The sequence below is a fragment of the Daucus carota genome, chromosome 7, assembly GCF_001625215.2.
Source record: "Daucus carota subsp. sativus chromosome 7, DH1 v3.0, whole genome shotgun sequence".
Classification (NCBI taxonomy): domain Eukaryota; kingdom Viridiplantae; phylum Streptophyta; class Magnoliopsida; order Apiales; family Apiaceae; genus Daucus; species Daucus carota.
This window is the reverse complement of record NC_030387.2, coordinates 40,615,791-40,634,104: the sequence shown is the minus strand read 5'-3', so window position 1 is coordinate 40,634,104 and position 18,314 is coordinate 40,615,791. Positions and strand designations below refer to the sequence as shown.

Genomic DNA, 18,314 nt, shown 5'->3' with positions numbered 1-18,314 from the left:
ATTCAATTCTAATTTATCTCGAGATATATCAAACAACGTGAATTCCGGACCAGTTATATTTATATACAGAAACATCATGTACACGGATGCATACTGCGTAAACACATTTATATTTACGGATATGTTGCATGATTGCATCATATCTTGGTGGACTTTGATACATGCTATACATGAGATACCAGCAGATGCAGTAATCACTCGAGATCGATATGTGTAGTCATGAAAATATTATACTAGTAAATCAGTATAGTTAATATGAGGTGCTGCATAAAAAATATAAAATGTATAATACTTTTCGGTTTTAAGTAGATCGGAATTTTAATTGGATTATATTTTAATGAAAATATAATTTTTAATTAAGAAAAATTTAACTTATTAATATATATCATCCGAAAGATCAATTAATGTTTTATTCTAAAATCTATTTCAACCGATCTGATCCAAAACAATCTACAAAAAAAATTCAAACTTTTTTTACATCCAAACAGGCAAACATATTGATCGGACATTTTAAATATCTAAATTCTGAAACAAATTATAATAGAACTTCTAATTCTAATTTTAGAGTTCGTTCATACATCGTATATTCGTATGAGTATAATGCTTCGCACAAAATAAAGTTGGTTTCGTAGTATAAGAAAGGAACAAGTTTTGTGTTTACTGTAACTTTTTAATACCGCTCGAATAGAATAATACAAGATGGAATATTAAAATGAATCTTAAAATACGCGGCGAGTAGCACTGGATGCATGTCTCGAATGAAATATTATCCATTCCTTGTAATAGCAAAACAGAGCGTGTTAGAAAAGGATGCACTCGCCAACCACCGCCATGGACGGACCACATTTAAATAGTGCAACCACATCAAATCCAAACGTCATTTTACAGGTGCTACTTTTGAATAAAGTGGCGAAGAGTATTACTCGTTCTTTTAATTATTAAAAATCTTGTGAACGGTAGAACATGGCCGCACATATTCTAAGTTTATTTTTTCCACTTATTTTAATATAGTTTTTTATATTATTTGACATGTATTTTACGATTGTTAGAATTGTAATTTTTTATTTTTTTAAAAATTCTTATATGAATAAAGTTTAAATAATAAATAATATTCAGAAATCATACTCCCTCTATCTAGATATACTTCCTCTATCTCATTCAATTTTATACGGTTTTTATTTTGGATATCTCTCCATTTACAAAACAGTAACTTTTTAATTATATAAAATATTAACACACTTATTACTTTCTTCCATCTCTATTCTACAGTATACTACAACATAAACACTATTGTACATTTGCATCCACTGCTTTCCTCAATTATCTCAAATTTATTATAAAGTATTAATGGGTCTCACCATTTTATCCACTTTTTATCAAATTTTCCTTATTTTCAACATATTTTCTTAGTCTCTATGTCCACACCTTACGAGGTGTATTCGATTGAGATTTTAATGCATTATTCTTAATATATGGATTTTAATGGAATGCATGTGATTTTAATTTTATGCAGATTTTTGATAAAATATCGCAAAGTGATATAGATTCTTTAAGATTTAAATACAATACTTCAAAATCTTATTCACAAAATCCATCATTTTATGAAATCCAAAAAATCTATCAACATTTGAATACATTAATATTTTAATGGATTTTAAACAATTCCAATTTCGGATTTTAAAGTGTAATTTAAAATATTAATAAAATACATCAAGATTTTAATTAATTTTAAACAAACATAATTGAATATACTCGGATTTCATTCAAAAAAATCGTTAGAATCTCAATCTATTACCCCCTGATATGTGTAATTAGATATTTGGAGGGGAAGGGATCTTTTAAAAAAATAAAAAATTTGAAGAAAAGCTGGCGTTGCTGGGGATGGAAGTCAAAGATAGAAAAGGAGGGTTAGAATTTAGAAATTTATATTGACACATGCAACTATGCAAGTATGTAACACATGCGTGCATGGAGAGCTCAAATATTGCTTTCTCGGTTTATATCATAAACAAAACAAATGTTAAGAAAGGAGACGGAAAGAAGGAAATGGATTTAGGCACATCTGCATTCTCCGATTACGCTTTTCAAATTAGTCGGACTCTAATATTTGGAAAAACGAGGTGCTTATATAGGCGAACCGATCTCATAGAAGCCATTAAAACGGTTTTTCTATGGTGTGCCCAACGGCACACACTAAGCACTAAATTCTATGAGTTTGATGTATTTTTATTGGTCATGTAATCATAAATATGGATGGCCCCCTGCATTTACACCAAACTCCACCAATCAAAATCCACTAAACCCATCAAATTTAGTGCTTAATGTGTGCCCTTGGGCACACACTAGAAAGACCCCCATTAAAATTCTTGATTTGATGAGAAAGAGGTAATTATGATTCAGAAGTTTCGAATTTTAACAATTCGACGGAAATTCTAAAATTGTTCTCATAATTGTTTTAACAAAAATAAATTGCTATAAGGTTTTAAGAATCTGAAAACTATATTTTAAAATAGATAATATATTTTTATTAATATACTGTAATATAAGAATATTTTTATGTGTGTTCATGGACATACAGCAACAATTACTCATATAAAGATTTTTATTTCTATTAATAGTATTGTTGAATTTAGATCCAATAAAAATCCACGTAACTAGAAAATCTGTGTTTATAATAATATATTGAAATCAAAGCTATTTGGCCCTCAATCTTTGAATCGGAAAGAGAAATCAATTGAACCGTCGGGTGGCCTGAAGATCGGATAGAAGGATGCAAATGTCGATCAGTCAAATTCAAAAGATTAAAATAATTAATTGGTCCTAAACACAATCATCACATTGTTGACAAACATGCATCAACAGCCGCTTTTGTCATGAACACGAGTACAGACAGGAGAGACAATCACGACTTAATTAGAAAAAGCGTAACAAAAGCCCGTTAATTAACCTCGAAAATGGCGCCATTTCGTGTTTTTTCAATCTCCGTGCTTTCTCGAAGAGTACTTTTATGCACACAAATGCTGGAAATAGAGTACTACTACGACGAGTAGTCCTTTTAACGAAAAATTAGATTTTTAGTTAGTGGAGGAGTTTATTCTTGGAATATTCGGTTGATTAAGGCTTCGTAATATCCATGTACTTTCCTGAACAGTGCTGCTAATCATGATTTATAACTTTGACGGTCAATATATGTGCCTTGATCTTCAACTCCAAGTCAGCTTAAGTGAGCATGAACATGGCTGTAACTTTATTCTGGTCAGTCAAGTTTCGAGCTGAGTTGAGCAAAGTTTAATGGAGTCGAGTGGAGTTAAGCCGACTCATTTAGTTAATTGAGCTTTAATTTTTGCCCGAACTTGATTCATAAAATTACACGGTTCGAATCGAGCATGTTCGTTTAGCTAAACTAATTGATTTTAATAAGTCGAGTGAGTCAGCTCGTATAATTTTATACTTAATCGAGTCTAAACCTCTGCTCGAGCTCGACTCGTCTAATTTCACGAGTCGAGTCGAACCGACTCGTTTAATTAAACGAGTCACAACCTTTGTCCAAATTTAACTTGTTTAACGAGTCAAGACAAGCCGAACCTAGTTAATTAAGTTCGAGTCGGATAAGTTTGCGAGCCATCCGAATTACAGCTCTGAGCATGAATGGTGTGCTTCAGCAAGTCGATCTTTATTCTTTTCCCTCTGCGAATTTTCTTCATTAAAAAATTCAAACCCTAAAACATACCCGTAGCATGTGAGTAACACTGGTGGCGTGTGATCCAATAAAATAGTTGGCCGACTTATCTGCATGTACTTGCAGTCTTGCCCTGTATCGCCATTCACACGTTCATGTTGGTGAATTTATAAAGGGGATAAATATCAAGTTGGTGACTCGTTTCGTCCAAATGTATCCAATTGAATGACTGATTTCCAAATTGACTCAAATTAGACACTCATTAGAAAAATTTGTATCAAAAATATTACTCTATCGTTAGTCGAAATTTTGAAAGTACTATATATTGAGTTTCACACATTTTTTATGAATGGTATTACATCCAAATGAAAGATTCCGAGTTCTAGTATTTTAGATAATATTTTTAGATTTTTAAAAATTTATCTCCTATTTATTTTTATTTAAATCAAATAAAACAATCAAAAAATTAAAAATAAATAGTTGATAAAATTTTAAAAATCTAAAAATATTAGCAAAAATAGTAGGACTCGGAATCTTTCATTTGGATGTAATACCATTCATAAAAAATGTGTATGTGTGAAACTCAATATATAATATTTTCAAAATTTCGACTAACGACAGAGTAATATTTTTGATATAAATTTTTCTAATGAGTGTCTAATTTGAGTCAATTTGAAAATCAGTCACTCAATTGATACATTTGGACGAAACGAGTCACCAACTTGATATTTATCCCATTTATAAAGGGCTCTTTTTTTGGAGGGTGAAATTATCAAGTTTACATGAACTTTAGCCTAAAACTTCTGTTCCCCATTTTTTTTTATTCTTTTAGCTATATAATAATACTGAATTTATTGTCTAAAATTTTGTAGGCATGTATTTTGCTTAAATAACAAACTTTTACCCTCTAAAAATTAAACATCTTTTTATAACTTATTCTGGATATTATGTTTCGATATAATATATTCATGGCAGAAATAAACAGGTTTAGCCAAAAACGTTCTAATACTAATTATAGTTTCTTTTCGAGAAAAAACAATATTTAGTTTGAACAAAGAATGACAAATAGATTCGAAAACTGGGTTCACACTGCACAGGTTGATGACGTTAAAGGGGTCATTTTTCTAACAGTAAACTTCGAAGTTGTAATCAAAGTTTACACCGATTTTCAAAAAGTTGGTCAGAGTTCCAAATTTTCAGAAACGTAGCCAAATTTTGACTCCACTTTTTAGAAATATGGCTACCGTTAAATATCACTAACGGAAGCCTAACGGGAGCCACATTTTTGAAAAGAGGGCCAAAGTTTGGCCACTTTTATGAGAATTTGGAACGGACAGAAGGGTAAAAATAAGTTCTAAATTCTCAGAAAAGTGGCCAAACTTTGGCCCGCTTTTCAAAAATGTGGCTCCCGTTAGGCTTCCGTTAGTGACATCTAACGGAAGCCACACTTTCAAAAACGGAGCCAAAGTTTGGCTATCTTTTTGATAATTTAGAATTCTGACCAATTTTTTGAAAATCGATGCAAACTTTGACCACAAATCTGGAGTTTACTCTTTTTCTAATCAGATAGTCCTTTATAAACTAAAACTAGACAAAAATCATAGAGAAGCAAGTCAGACAATAAATACTCATAAGCGAACTACATTTGACCCGTTTCAATCCAGAGAAAGCAATTCTACTAACCCCCAACAGACTCTTTTCAGTGTTTTTGTTGTCAGCACGTTAAATGTAGCAATAAATACATCGAATGAACAAAGATTCTGACAAGGAGGATTTAATGGCATGTCAAATTTGAATCGAAATTACAGAGGATTAATATCTGTTCCACCTTCGTCAAAAAAAATATCTGTTCCACCACAACTCCACAAGAGGCCGACTGCAATTATGTTTGATTATATCCATCAAATTTGGGTCGAAATTATGTAAGTATCTTTTTTTTTTAAAACAAATGTAAGTATCTTAAATTTAAATGAATTGTATTAGAAATTTGTCTACACATGTAAGAAAAGTGTTTGATCATGTGTTAGAAACCTCTTCAAAAAAATTATTACTAAACTTGTGTCATTAAAATATTTAAAATTTGTAAGAAAAACCACAAATATTTAAAGCTGTATATCTAAATTTTAGTAGGTGTCATTTTGTGTTTTAAGTTGCGTTTGGCAGTTCTGTTGTAAATTGTAATACAACATTTTTTTGATGAAATTAGGTGAAATGTTTTTCCATAAATTTAAAAACAATTTTTCTAAATAATAATTTCATCTCAAAATTATATTTCTAGCTTTTATGAAAAGTAGTAATAAATTTTACTATCAGCTAAAGTTATTACTTATTTTAATAAATAAATACATAAACATCAGAAAAATATCAAACAAATAACCACACCGCATCTTTCTATTTCTGCGAGGAGGCCCTTAACCAGATGATTAAATCAATGTATGAATATGACTTCGTTTTGGTCTTATGGGCCACGGCTGTAACAAATCAACCTATCTGCTTCTGCTAATAAAACTAATGGGCCTTAGAATACGGGCTAACTACGGTGCAAGACAGATTCTGTATGTTTCCTATATGCAGTGGGCCTACGGTCTGCAAAGCCCATTTTGCTTTTCCATATATTTTTACATTCAGCTCTCAACTACACTAGTTCGTTCGGTTATAATCGTTGGCTAAATTGGATCCGTAAGACATTATGTAAAATTTGCTGAACCTGTAAGACATTTTGCTTCAATGGTACTGGCTATATTGGTTGGCTATAATTTAGAAATAGTATGTTATTAATATTTTAAATTGTTAAAATAGAATATATCAGTTCAATATGGTAATAAATGATGTACAATCTTCCTACATATTAGGTTCGACAAATTTAGCCATCCATAGGAGGTTGGCTAAATTTATAGACAACATGTAAGCATGGTTGGAGTTGAGTTTCTGGAGCTGTTAGCTAAATTTTTTTATTTTAGGTATGCCAACTCATCTTTTAGCCAAGGGTTTTAGATGGTTGGAGATGCTCTTAATAACCAGACGCACCTTGTTATTTTTTTACGAGTACTTTAAGTTAAATATAAAATACTGTATAATCTATAAACCTTTTCTATAATTTTCGTTTTTAATAAAATTTACACATATATTTTACTTTTTTCAAGTCATACTTATATACATTTTATATATAGATAAAAAAAGTTGAAAATATAGCTAGAACAACAGCAAAAATTATTTATTTAACATCCGAACTTTTATTGAAATTTGTTGCATATCACGGTATCAATCATCAAGAAAATTTTAACAATCCAGAGATAGCAGCGAAAAGGATCGTTATTATGAATTCATTATTAATCAACATAGAAAGTACTTAATTAAACTAGCACAAAAAAAAAGTACTTAATTACCTGGCAGCAGTAACATATACCAGTAAAATGCAGATTTACTGGTCATGCGTCCATGAGGTAAAAAATAAAAGTAAAATAGAAACTACAAGTAGAATCAAACTGTGTTCATATATATTCGTGAATTAACAATATCCAAACCCCTCATCACATCACACACTCAAATCGAAATTAAATAAATAAAGAGATCTCTCAGTTCGTTCATTTCACTCGGATCTCATTCGGATCTACACTTATTCGATCCAATTGCAATGGTTAGTTTCTTCACTTCGCATTTTTTGTTTGTTAGATCTGTTTCTGTTTGTTTGATATTAATTTCATTAATTCGAATTCGATCCCGACGTTTTTTCATTTAGATTTAGATCCGTTGTTTGATTGCTCGCTGACTTCGATTTGTTTTTGTTTTGAATTGTGGCATTGCTTGGTGACAGCCTCTCAGACTCGAAATCAAGGTAATTATATATAATTTTGGTTAATTTTTCGCTCAAGCGAGCTCGTATATGTGTGATTGTTAGTTGTGTTTAGTTGTTTGAGTAATTTAGTGATGTTTGTGATTGGTGGATCAGAGAAAACTAGCTCAGAGATCGGAGAGAGTAAAGTCTGTCGATCTGCATCCCACCGAGCCATGGTGAGTTTTACGATGCTTGTGTTGTGGAGTTCGTTGTGTTTTTCTGTTGTATTTGTTTGTACTGGTTTCCGGTTTAGTATATAAGGATGTTTACATTGTCTTGGTACGAGCTAATGTTGAATTCCAGTATACGTGTATATTGTATACCGAATATTAGGTTGTATGTTAGAATTTACTGCATTGTCCATCTAATATATAGTTTTATGGTTTAATATATAAGGATGTTTAGATTGTCTTGTTACAGAATGAACATTGGATTCCTTTAATTGTGTATATTGTGGACCGGTTATTAGTCTCCATACAGAATTTACTGCATTTTCTGTCCAATATAGATTTATATTGTTTACCTTAAATTTGTCTCGGACACTGTTCTCTTTCTGGTTAATTTATAAGGATGCTTGAATTGTAGTCTGCCAGATTGAATTCCTGGTACATAACTACTTCTTTCCGATTATTAAGTTGCCTGTGTTATCGAACCATTATATTCTTATTATACTGTTTTTTTGTTCTTTCCGTGGTCTTCTGCTATTAAGTATTTAAGTGATGGTTGAATAATTGTACTAGGATAGATGAAGATATATAATCCAGTTGTTATGGTAATTTAATTTTTTTACAAGTCAGTCCTAGTCCCTTATGATTATATATATATCTGCATTATCAGGATTCTGGCAAGTTTGTACTCCGGCACTGTTTGCATATGGAATTACCAGTCTCAGGTATGGGCCTGTTAATTGTTATACTATCTAATATATACTTGTAAGTTGTAACTGTTCGTTGCAAACTTAATCATCATTCTCACCAATGCAGACTATGGCAAAATCTTTCGAGGTGACAGAGTTACCAGGTACTTTATATGCGTATCTCTGTATCTGGTCAACATGTGTGTCTATATATATAAATATATTGTTGGAATATTTTATTATTTGTTTTTTAATGAGCAATACAAATTTTAAGCTGATATATTAGTGAACGCTACCTATTGTCCTTGCAGTAAGGTCAGCAAAGTTTATACCCCGCAAACAGTGGGTTGTTGCTGGTGCAGATGATATGTATATTCGTGTGTACAATTACAACACAATGGATAAGGTCAAAGTTTTTGAGGCGCACACAGACTATATTAGATGTGTTGCTGTTCATCCTACACTTCCATACGTGCTGTCATCAGCTGATGACATGCTTATAAAGCTCTGGGACTGGGAGAAGGGATGGATGTGCACTCAAATTTTTGAGGGTCATTCTCATTATGTCATGCAAGTTACGTTTAATCCAAAGGACACCAATACTTTTGCAAGTGCATCCCTTGATCGTACCATCAAGGTATGTACATGACTTCATCTAATTAGTACATAAGTAATCTTATAAAGTTGCTTACAATAGATGTTAATATATTCTCTTGAAGATATGGAATCTCGGTTCTCCTGATCCAAACTTCACATTAGACGCGCATCTGAAAGGAGTCAATTGCGTAGATTATTTTACTGGTGGGGATAAACCATATCTTATCACTGGTTCTGATGATCATACTGCTAAGGTCTGCAACTTCTGTTATCGTTTTGTTGTTTGAAATTTTGGTTCTGTTTGTAATCCCCGGTGATTGTGTGTCTGAATTATATTAAACAGGTGTGGGACTACCAAACTAAGAGTTGTGTTCAGACTCTAGAAGGTCATACACACAATGTATCTGCTGTTTGTTTTCATCCTGAACTTCCCATAATAATAACAGGTTCAGAGGATGGTACTGTCCGTATATGGCACTCAACTACTTATAGGTACTTTTTTCCATTTATCTAAGTTACTCCATAATAGTTGTGAACTTAATTTAAGTGACAAAAAAAAAATTAAAGTTACCAAAATGAAGTTATCTAAACTTCAAGTTATCAAAGTTATAAGCTCTACCGATTCAATGGCCGGAAGACTACTTGTTCTCTATGTACATGTTTAATTACCAGTAAAGTTCATTCACATAGTTTTAGCTTGCATCATTCCTTGTTTGTGTATGGAAACAATAGGTCTTGTCTCAACTCTTTTGTATTTAGCAGTGGGTTTTGGCCGTTGTCATCCCTTAATTGTTTACCTTCCGAATTTTGTTAGGCAAACTCATAGTGCACATTTAACTTGGCAAAAAAGAAAACTCATAGTGCACATTTAGTATATATTAGTGTATATCCAGGGCTGGCCCTGAGATATCTAAAGCCCTAAGCGAATTTTTTTTTTGTACCTACCGATAATATCGGGAAAAAGATAAGTAATGGCATCGATTATATTTTTATTCAGAGCAATCAATTAATTATTTAAGAGCAGGTCTTAAAATGTGTCCCCCTAAGAAATTTTTGTGCTCATATATTTTTTAATTTTTTTTTGCTCTTTATATTTGTAAGGAAAATGTGTCCCTAAAAGTTTATTTTTTTTGGTGCCCCCATTCATTAGCAATAACCCTAAATAATAGTGTGAACCCTATATATCAGTTATCAAGTTCTGGATGATTGATGAAGATTGTGCATATTTTGCTCTTAAGTCGACTTCCCTCCATAATGCCTGTCTCTTTTCCTTCTCCCTATGTTCCCAATACCTATCTATTGTCTTATGTATACTTGTATTTTTGTCAATCTTAGAAGATTATGTGATGCTAGGACCTCTGGTTGCATTGAGCAAAGCCTCCAACATAAGTGGGATCCATGCTATTAGCTAATCCTCTATCTATAATCTGACCTATATTCTTTGGCTTCTTCTTTGTCTTCTGGATGGATGAACTTCAGTGTATTAGCTCTACTTTAAATTCATGAGGCCTGTAAAGAATTAGAAGTTGGTAAACGATGTTAGGACTTGCTTTTCTCATCAGTGAACCTTTTGTATTTGTGGCTTCATATAGAGCAGCTGTCAGTAATATATATGGCATTAGTTGTGTCACTGGGTGAGTTCAGCCAGCCAACTCCCCAGGCCTGAGGCCCAGCCTAAAGAGAACTCAGTAGTCCAAAAAGAGTTCAGCGGCCAAGGAAATTGGTCCCATTAGAGTTTTCTTAATGTAGCCACTATCTATTCTTAGTGGTCATAACAACCACTTTAAATAGGCCGAGTGTGAAATTAACCTAGATTAACATTTCAAACAAAATGTTGGAAGGTCATAAGCCTTTTGCAGATTTTGTGCATTCTAAGAAAAAAATATTGAAAGAAAATGCGTCAAAGGTCAAAACCTTAATCGTGTTGCATTCCCTTGTAGCATGTCAATTGTCAATTATTATTGTAATTATTAAATTTTTGGTGTGTAGGTACAACAGTTCTAATTTTGCTCCTGTTTTCTTTTCTATGTTTTTAACTATTTTTTTTAATTGCAGACTCGAGAACACATTGAATTATGGTCTTGAAAGAGTTTGGGCCGTTGGATACATGAAAGGGTCAAGAAGGTAATTTTATTTTTCATGATTATATTCATTATGTGATTTAGAGACAGATTAGTTTTTTGTCAGATATTAGGTTTCTTAATTTTAGTGTGCTATTAGTAACTTGATTAATACTGTCAAATTTGAGTGCCCGATGTTCACATTAAAGCCTTGTAAAAGGAGCAAGTTCTTGAGGGAATAAAATTGAAACTTAGAGTTGAATTGATCTTTGTGGGTTTCTTGATTGGGATATCAGATGAAAATGTAATAGAATCTTGTTTATTTTCTTGCCTGGAAATTTCATTGTTTTTAAATCTATTCTTGTCAAAAACAGCCCAGTATCTTTGTATTAACTTTCTTCCACAGGGTTGTTATTGGTTATGATGAAGGGACCATCATGGTGAAAATCGGACGAGAGGAACCTGTAGCTAGTATGGACAACAGCGGAAAAGTTATATGGGCAAAGCATAATGAGATCCAAACTGTTAACATTAGGAGTGTGGGACCAGATAATGAGGTCTAGCTCAGTTGGTGTCTTCTCATTTCATAATGGATCAATTTTACTGTTATATCATATCTTGATGAGGCAACCTATTGAACTTTAATCTCACCCCCTTTTTCTAAAGGTTTCTGATGGAGAAAGATTGCCTTTGGCAGTTAGGGAGTTGGGCACCTGTGATCTTTATCCACAAGTGAGTTGGTCCACACACACACACACACATGAAAGCCCATATAAGAATTTAACTGTTAATTATTTGTTACATGCCTCTTTTGACAACTTTGGGTAATAGCATAATATATATGTTTCCTCGCAGAGTTTGAAGCATAATCCCAATGGGCGGTTTGTTGTTGTATGCGGAGATGGTGAGTACATTATATATACGGCCTTGGCTTGGAGAAATAGATCATTTGGTTCAGCACTAGAGATTGCTTGGTCACCTGATGGAGAATATGCTGCTAGGGAAAGTACTTCAAGAATTAAAATTTTTAGTAAAAGCTTCCAGGTCTGTATATTCGTTACTCTTTATACCCTTCTGTCAAATACTCATGTGTTGTAGACATAGTCTGAGACCATACCTTGTTTTTTGTTTTGTTTCAAGAAGAAACTGAACAAATAGAATTTTAAAGATTTTAGCTGTAAAATCTGTTTTTATTGCAAGTTTGAGAAAAGTTTATTACTTCCAGCTGAAGTTATTATGATGTTAAGTTCTCCTATATACAACCTTGTTCTTCTCGTGTGGTGTTATTTTCCTCATCAAACATTATTCGAAATAAGATGACCATTTGCATCAGTATCTCAAAAAAAAAAAAAAATCCTGAAAAGAAGACTATCTGTTATCACATGATTGTGTATCAATTATCAAGTAATTGTGCATTTATTTTAATTTTGTTATATTTTGCAGGAAAAGAAAAGTATTCGGCCAACGTTTTCTGCTGAGCGTATATATGGTGGAACCTTGTTGGCAATGTGCTCAAATGACTTTATTTGTTTTTATGATTGGGCTGAGTGTAGGTTAATACGAAGAATTGATGTTACTGTTAAAGTAAGCATTCAATACCTTGAATATCGTGTCAAAACCTTTTTTTTTCTGCTGATTGCAAAAACTTTTAAATACTTCCATAACTTTTTTGTTGGAATATGTGTCTTTTTTCAGAATCTTTACTGGGCCGACAGTGGCGACCAGGTGGCTATTGCTAGTGATACTTCATTTTACATACTGAAGTTCAATGTGAGTACCCTCTTTTATTATTTGTAGCATTGGGTCTGGGAGTTGGTTTCTTATATTCTTTATCCCTATTTTTTCTGAAAATGTAGCATGCTTCTTACCTTAGTCTTATTGCAGCGAGAAGTAGTTTCTGCACATCTGGACAGTGGAAGAACAGCTGATGAAGAAGGAGTAGAAGATGCCTTTGAGCTCCTTTACGAGATAAATGAACGAGTCAGGACCGGTGTTTGGGTGGGAGATTGTTTCATTTATAACAATTCCTCTTGGAGGCTTAATTACTGTGTCGGTGGAGAGGTATTGTAAAATTTAAAAATGTTAGCTGACTTGTTCATATACTACTGAAAGTTGATGAGCTAAAATTTACATTAACTTTCAGGTAACTACAATGTTTCATTTGGACCGACCTATGTACCTCTTGGGATATCTTGCCAATCAGAGTAGGGTGTATCTCATCGATAAAGAGTTCAAGTGAGAACAAATATCTAGTAGCCATAATCATGATTATTGACTGCTACGGTAATTGGTGTTCAAGTTTTTGTTTATGTTCCCTATGCAGTGTTATTGGATATACGTTGCTCCTCAGCCTGATAGAGTACAAGACACTTGTGATGCGTGGTGCACTAGAACAAGCTAATCAGATTCTACCTTCAATACCCAAAGAGCAGCTCAATAGGTATCTTTTACTAAACCATTAATTATCTTTAATTTCAAAATTGACTATCAACAATTGCACTCTTCAGAGGATTGCACTCATTTAAAACGAAGAATATATGTCTGAACTGGATAGATTTGTTTTGACATGATTCACAAATGCTCCACATAATGCTAGTGAATTCTTAGGGCCTTAAAAAAAAAGTAGGTTTCTCCCTTTTTACTACATTTTCTGAGTGGTATATATCTTTTGATGTTTCAATGTAGTAGTTTGTTTGGACATGATATCTATAAGAATATAAAAGGTGTGCGGCAGACCCAAATCTGCCTCACGACCAGGATCAGGATCATTCACATACCAGGGGAGCTGTTGATCCCTTTATATGGATCATTCTGTACACATTGCTTTAGATGTGTCAAATCCTTTTATATGGATTATTCTGTATAACTAATATTTAATAACCTTTAACTCTTTCGTGCAGTGGGTCTCAATTATTTCTATTTTATTTCAGTCTGGTATTTCTTTTATCACATCTAGTACAAATAGATTCTAATTTGAATCATGTATCTTATGAGTTATACCAAACCATACGCATGAATTGTATAATTGAATTAAATTGAATTTCATGTCTAGTGTGGCCCATTTCCTGGAATCGCGAGGAATGATAGAGGATGCACTAGAAGTTGCTACAGATCCTGACTACAGATTTGAACTGGCTATACAGCTTGGGAGGCTCGAGATTGCCAAGGTAACTGATGTGAAGTTGTGCAAGTAGTCAGAATTAGTTTTTATAGTTCAAAAAGAACACTGCCCAGTTACTTTTCAGCTTAGAGAAATATTCTTTATATTTCTAGTTGTTTCTAAAATATTAATGCTGCATATTTCTTATAAGTTTATACTCCACCAGGAAATTGCCACTGTATCTCAGAGTGAAACCAAATGGAAGCAATTGGGAGAATTAGCGATGTCTGCTGGAATGGTATTTATTTTACATTGAGTTATGATTCAACTTGTACTTTTTAACTCTAGCTAATATAAAAAATGCTTCTGCAATGCCTAGTTGTTTCTTGTATTCAAATATTCATTAATTGACACTTGAGAATTTCTAGAAGAAAATTGAGTTTGTAAAGCTTTTATTTAAGATCTGAATATATTAATTTTAAGAGTCTTGTCCATTTGACTAGATCTTTACACTTCTAGTTGGGCATTTTAAAACTTTGTGCAGGTACCCACAGATTATATTGCTTACTTTTGGTTGACACTTCTAATCACTATATAAATATGTGATGCAGTTGGAGATGGCTGAGGAATGTTTAAGGCAGGCAAATGACTTGAGCGGTTTGTTGTTACTCTACTCTTCTTTAGGAGATGCGGAGGAAGTTTCTAAACTTGCATTGCTTGCCAAAGAGAATGGAAAAAACAATGTTGCATTTCTTTGTCTATTTATGTTGGGTAAGGTGGAAGATTGCCTACAGCTCTTAATTGACAGGTTAGTTTCTCAAAAAGCAGATTTCAGTGTCCTTATTTTGCTCCTGCTTGTGATTATAATTTTAACTGTAATCTCCTGGCAGCAATCGCATACCCGAAGCTGCTCTAATGGCAAGATCTTATTTACCTAGCAAAGTTTCAGAAATAGTTGCTCTTTGGAGGAAAGATCTTGTCAAGGTTAATTTCATTTTACATATTTTTTCATCTTTCTCTTTTCAACTCTTAAGCACGTGCTAGTATTATCATGCAGAAGATGGTTGCTTTATGCTCTTTAAACAAATGGTTGCTTTATGCTCTTTAAACAAGAGTCTATTAGGACTTTTTTAGAAGTTGTTCTTTTCTTCAAGGGAAACAAGTGAGATGCATATGAAATAAGGCGGCAAAAGTCTTTTGAGCATTGTAATATGACATGATTTTTTTTTTTCCTTAGAGACTCAGTCCTTTACGTGTTTCCATTGGTTTACAGAAATTGTACTATATATATAAAGTATCCTATATTCTCTCATTCCTCGACACACTTTCCCCATACAATATAAACTCTTTGTAGTTCGCGGACACTTGTGATTAAATTTGTTTGCATCTCAAGCTTTGAATTTCTTACCCAACATAGAGGGTTGTGTTTTGATCTTCGTAAATTCCCCTGTAAAATTGATGCAGATTAACCAAAAAGCTGCGGAATCTTTGGCTGATCCTGAAGAGTATCCAAATTTGTTTGAGGATTGGCAACTTGCACTTGGTGTCGAATCAAAACTTTCAGAGACAAGGTTTAATCTACTTTCTGCCTCCCTGTCTCTTTTTTGTCATGCCTGCTGTATTGCCCTTTTTTCGTTGTATGCATGCAACGTCTTTAATTTCCCAATCTAATTTCCACTGATATCTGTATTGCAATTAAACTTCTATATATGCTTTGAAGTGGAATTTTCATAATCGTTTCTACTTGCTTATGACTGAGAAGTGGCTGGTAGCAGCACAATAGATAGCAATGGCCTTTTTTTTTGAGATTGAAATTATTTAACACTCATGGAATCAAAATCTTCTGTTTTCTTTGCAGGAATAGTTATCCTCCTGCTGCTGAGTATGTAAACCACATCCATAAATCAAACGTCAATCTTGTGGAAGCATTTAGAAATATGCACGTGGATGAAGAGGAACCCCATCAAAATGGTGGCCTAGATCATGAGGTATGTATGTGTGTATATAAATTCTGAAACAAAATATGAAAATTTGAAATACGCTTTCTAGTAGCTCAAATTTATCTTGCTAAATGTGCATTTTTAAGTTTGATGCGTGGTTCAAGATTATACAGCTGTTATTCGAGTGTTTGGTTTGATCACATTGCTGTTTGTGTTATAGATATACTTGATTTTGTAGAGTTTATATTTTTCCATACTTCATACTGTAAAAACAGTCTGTTAAGAGGGTCCAGTGATTTTTTTCATGTTTCTTGAATGTTTAGCTTTCCTGTGTTAATTGGTTGGTTTGTCTCCATTTTACATTTTACATATTATTCCAAATTCAGTGTTGAACTAATTTCCATTTGTATTTTGTTTGGTCAGGATTCCGAGCAGATTGGAAATGAGATGCCAGAAGGGACGGATGATCTGAAAGAGGAGGGGCAAGACGATCAAAATCATGATAGTCATGACGAGAGTGTTGTGGTGGATGCAGACTCTACAGATGGTGCAGTATTCGTCAATGGTAACGAAGCTGAAGAAGAGTGGGGTACGAATAATGCAGGAAACCCGTCAGCTTAAAAGAAATTGGTTGGGCCAGTGTGAAATCCCAATTTTGTTGCTGGTGATTAATTGAATTTCTCTTGGTTGCCATATTTGGCTCACTTTCCACAACAAATGTTTCTAATCCACTTTAAAGTAGACATTTTCAATTGAAGTTATTAGTTTTTCTTTCTCTTTGTTCTTTAGTTGAAAAGAAATACCCAAGTAAAGAATGTTAATACCAAGAGTTACCTAGCTTTCAGTTTGTATTTTATTTGAATTTTGACTAGCTAAAAATTTTATGATTGTTCCTTTATGTTGGTGATCCCTCTTCCCAAATTAGAAACACAAGAAAATATAAAGCATTTTTGTCATTTTAAATATTCTTGGAATTTGTGGTTTCAGTCTGGTTATAAATCTTCTAATCTGGGTGTTGTCTTGTCTGATTATTGGTTTCTTCCTTCACATTGAATTCACAGTGCTTACACCGCGGCACCAGATTCAGTGACGACACTTGGTTCCTGTTGTATCCAATTCTTCCTTGAGGTCAGATAGTCTTTCTTAAAAGTGAGCTGATACTGTGTTTTCCTCTTTGCTAAATTTATCATGCAATATAAATGTATCGTCGTTAAACAATTCTTAAAAATTCTCCTACAGTGTATTGTATGAAGTACTAGTTATTTGCTTGTCATCTTTTCCAACACTGCAAATATGGCTATTGGGGGTGATTTTGATGCTTTTTCATGTTTGATAACTATGAATGTAGTTATAGATATAAGTTTGGGGGGAAGTGTCATTGTTTGTCCTCTTATGAAATTCACTTAAGTTCATGTAATTGCGGTCTAATAGGATATTATCTATTATTCCGGATTTAGCAGCAGGGTTGTGGTGATTTATGGAACACGGTCCAGTTGTCTTGAGTCAATCTCTTACTCCTTGAAGATATTACGTAATTTTATTTTTAATTGTTGCCCAAACTATTGGCTTCTCCTAGTTTATTATTTAAGCAAGTTTTTACTTTGCCAGGTTCTCTGAAGGGCCTGGAAGAGTTGGTTGTGGAACAGAGTGTCAGTTCACCAGAGCTGTGATTTGTAGGCGATTGAATTTTATCAGCAGAATACATACTATATATACTTAAAAGCATCAGTCAGAAGTCCAGTTTAGTTACCTGTAGTAGTTGTTTACAAAAAACTTTCGGGAGCCAATTTGTTTGGCTAAATTTTCGAGTAGCCACTTCGAATGCAGAGTCAGTAATATGATTGATGATTGAGATAGCTGTGCAACGTTTTGATGACATTCAGTATTGTAAATTCTACAAAGATTTTTTGATTCAGTGTTGCTGCAGATTTACTTGAAGAGTACATTCAAATGATTTTAACTATCTGTGTTTCAGAATTATTTGAACCACTCCAGTATGTGTGTCAAAATAAGGATATTGCTAACTCCAGAATTATCTGTTTGTGTTGCAATTATGTAAATCTTTCAGCCTCTTTTTTAAAAGAAGTCTCCTCATATCTCGAATATATTCTGTCTCTACCAGTCTACCTTTAGTCCTTTACCGATTTCACTGAATATTGTATATTATCATCTCTTGAAGAGTGTATGGGTAACAAATCATATATTTAAAAAAAGAGTTCTTTTTTAATTGTGCTCTACTAATTTCTT

At 33.1% G+C, this 18,314-nt stretch overlaps 1 protein-coding gene across 4 annotated transcripts; it reads left to right on the top strand.

Annotated features, from left to right (window-relative positions):
* The first annotated feature begins 7,161 nt into the window (after nt 1–7,161).
* On the top strand, nt 7,162–17,982 carry LOC108195767 (coatomer subunit beta'-3). 4 transcript variants are annotated; one of them, XR_001801606.2, is made up of 26 exons: nt 7,162–7,316; nt 7,494–7,514; nt 7,629–7,690; nt 8,352–8,406; nt 8,498–8,534; nt 8,682–9,007; nt 9,090–9,221; nt 9,311–9,459; nt 11,023–11,091; nt 11,434–11,584; nt 11,694–11,759; nt 11,883–12,071; nt 12,471–12,611; nt 12,723–12,797; nt 12,912–13,088; nt 13,171–13,262; nt 13,351–13,467; nt 14,080–14,194; nt 14,354–14,425; nt 14,739–14,935; nt 15,018–15,111; nt 15,592–15,698; nt 15,986–16,115; nt 16,491–16,731; nt 17,129–17,195; nt 17,676–17,982. XR_001801606.2 is itself a non-coding variant. In XM_017362718.2 (26 exons), the coding sequence occupies exons 1-25, from the start codon at nt 7,314–7,316 to the stop codon at nt 17,155–17,157; spliced, it is 2,772 nt and encodes a 923-aa protein (XP_017218207.1). In that variant the 5' UTR covers nt 7,167–7,313; the 3' UTR covers nt 17,158–17,195; nt 17,676–17,982. The 4 variants fall into 4 exon arrangements, 1 of the variants encoding a protein (XP_017218207.1); XM_017362718.2 differs by having other exon boundaries at nt 7,167–7,316; nt 16,491–16,656; XR_001801607.2 differs by having other exon boundaries at nt 7,174–7,316; nt 16,491–16,656; nt 17,129–17,216; nt 17,676–17,825.
* The last annotated feature ends 332 nt before the right edge of the window (nt 17,983–18,314 follow it).

Coding starts and splice junctions, on each gene's coding strand:
- LOC108195767 (XM_017362718.2), top strand. Junction 7,691..8,351: donor CTGCATCCCACCGAGCCATG/GTGAGTTTTACG, acceptor CTGCATTATCAG/GATTCTGGCAAGTTTGTACT. Junction 15,699..15,985: donor TCAAAACTTTCAGAGACAAG/GTTTAATCTACT, acceptor TTTTCTTTGCAG/GAATAGTTATCCTCCTGCTG.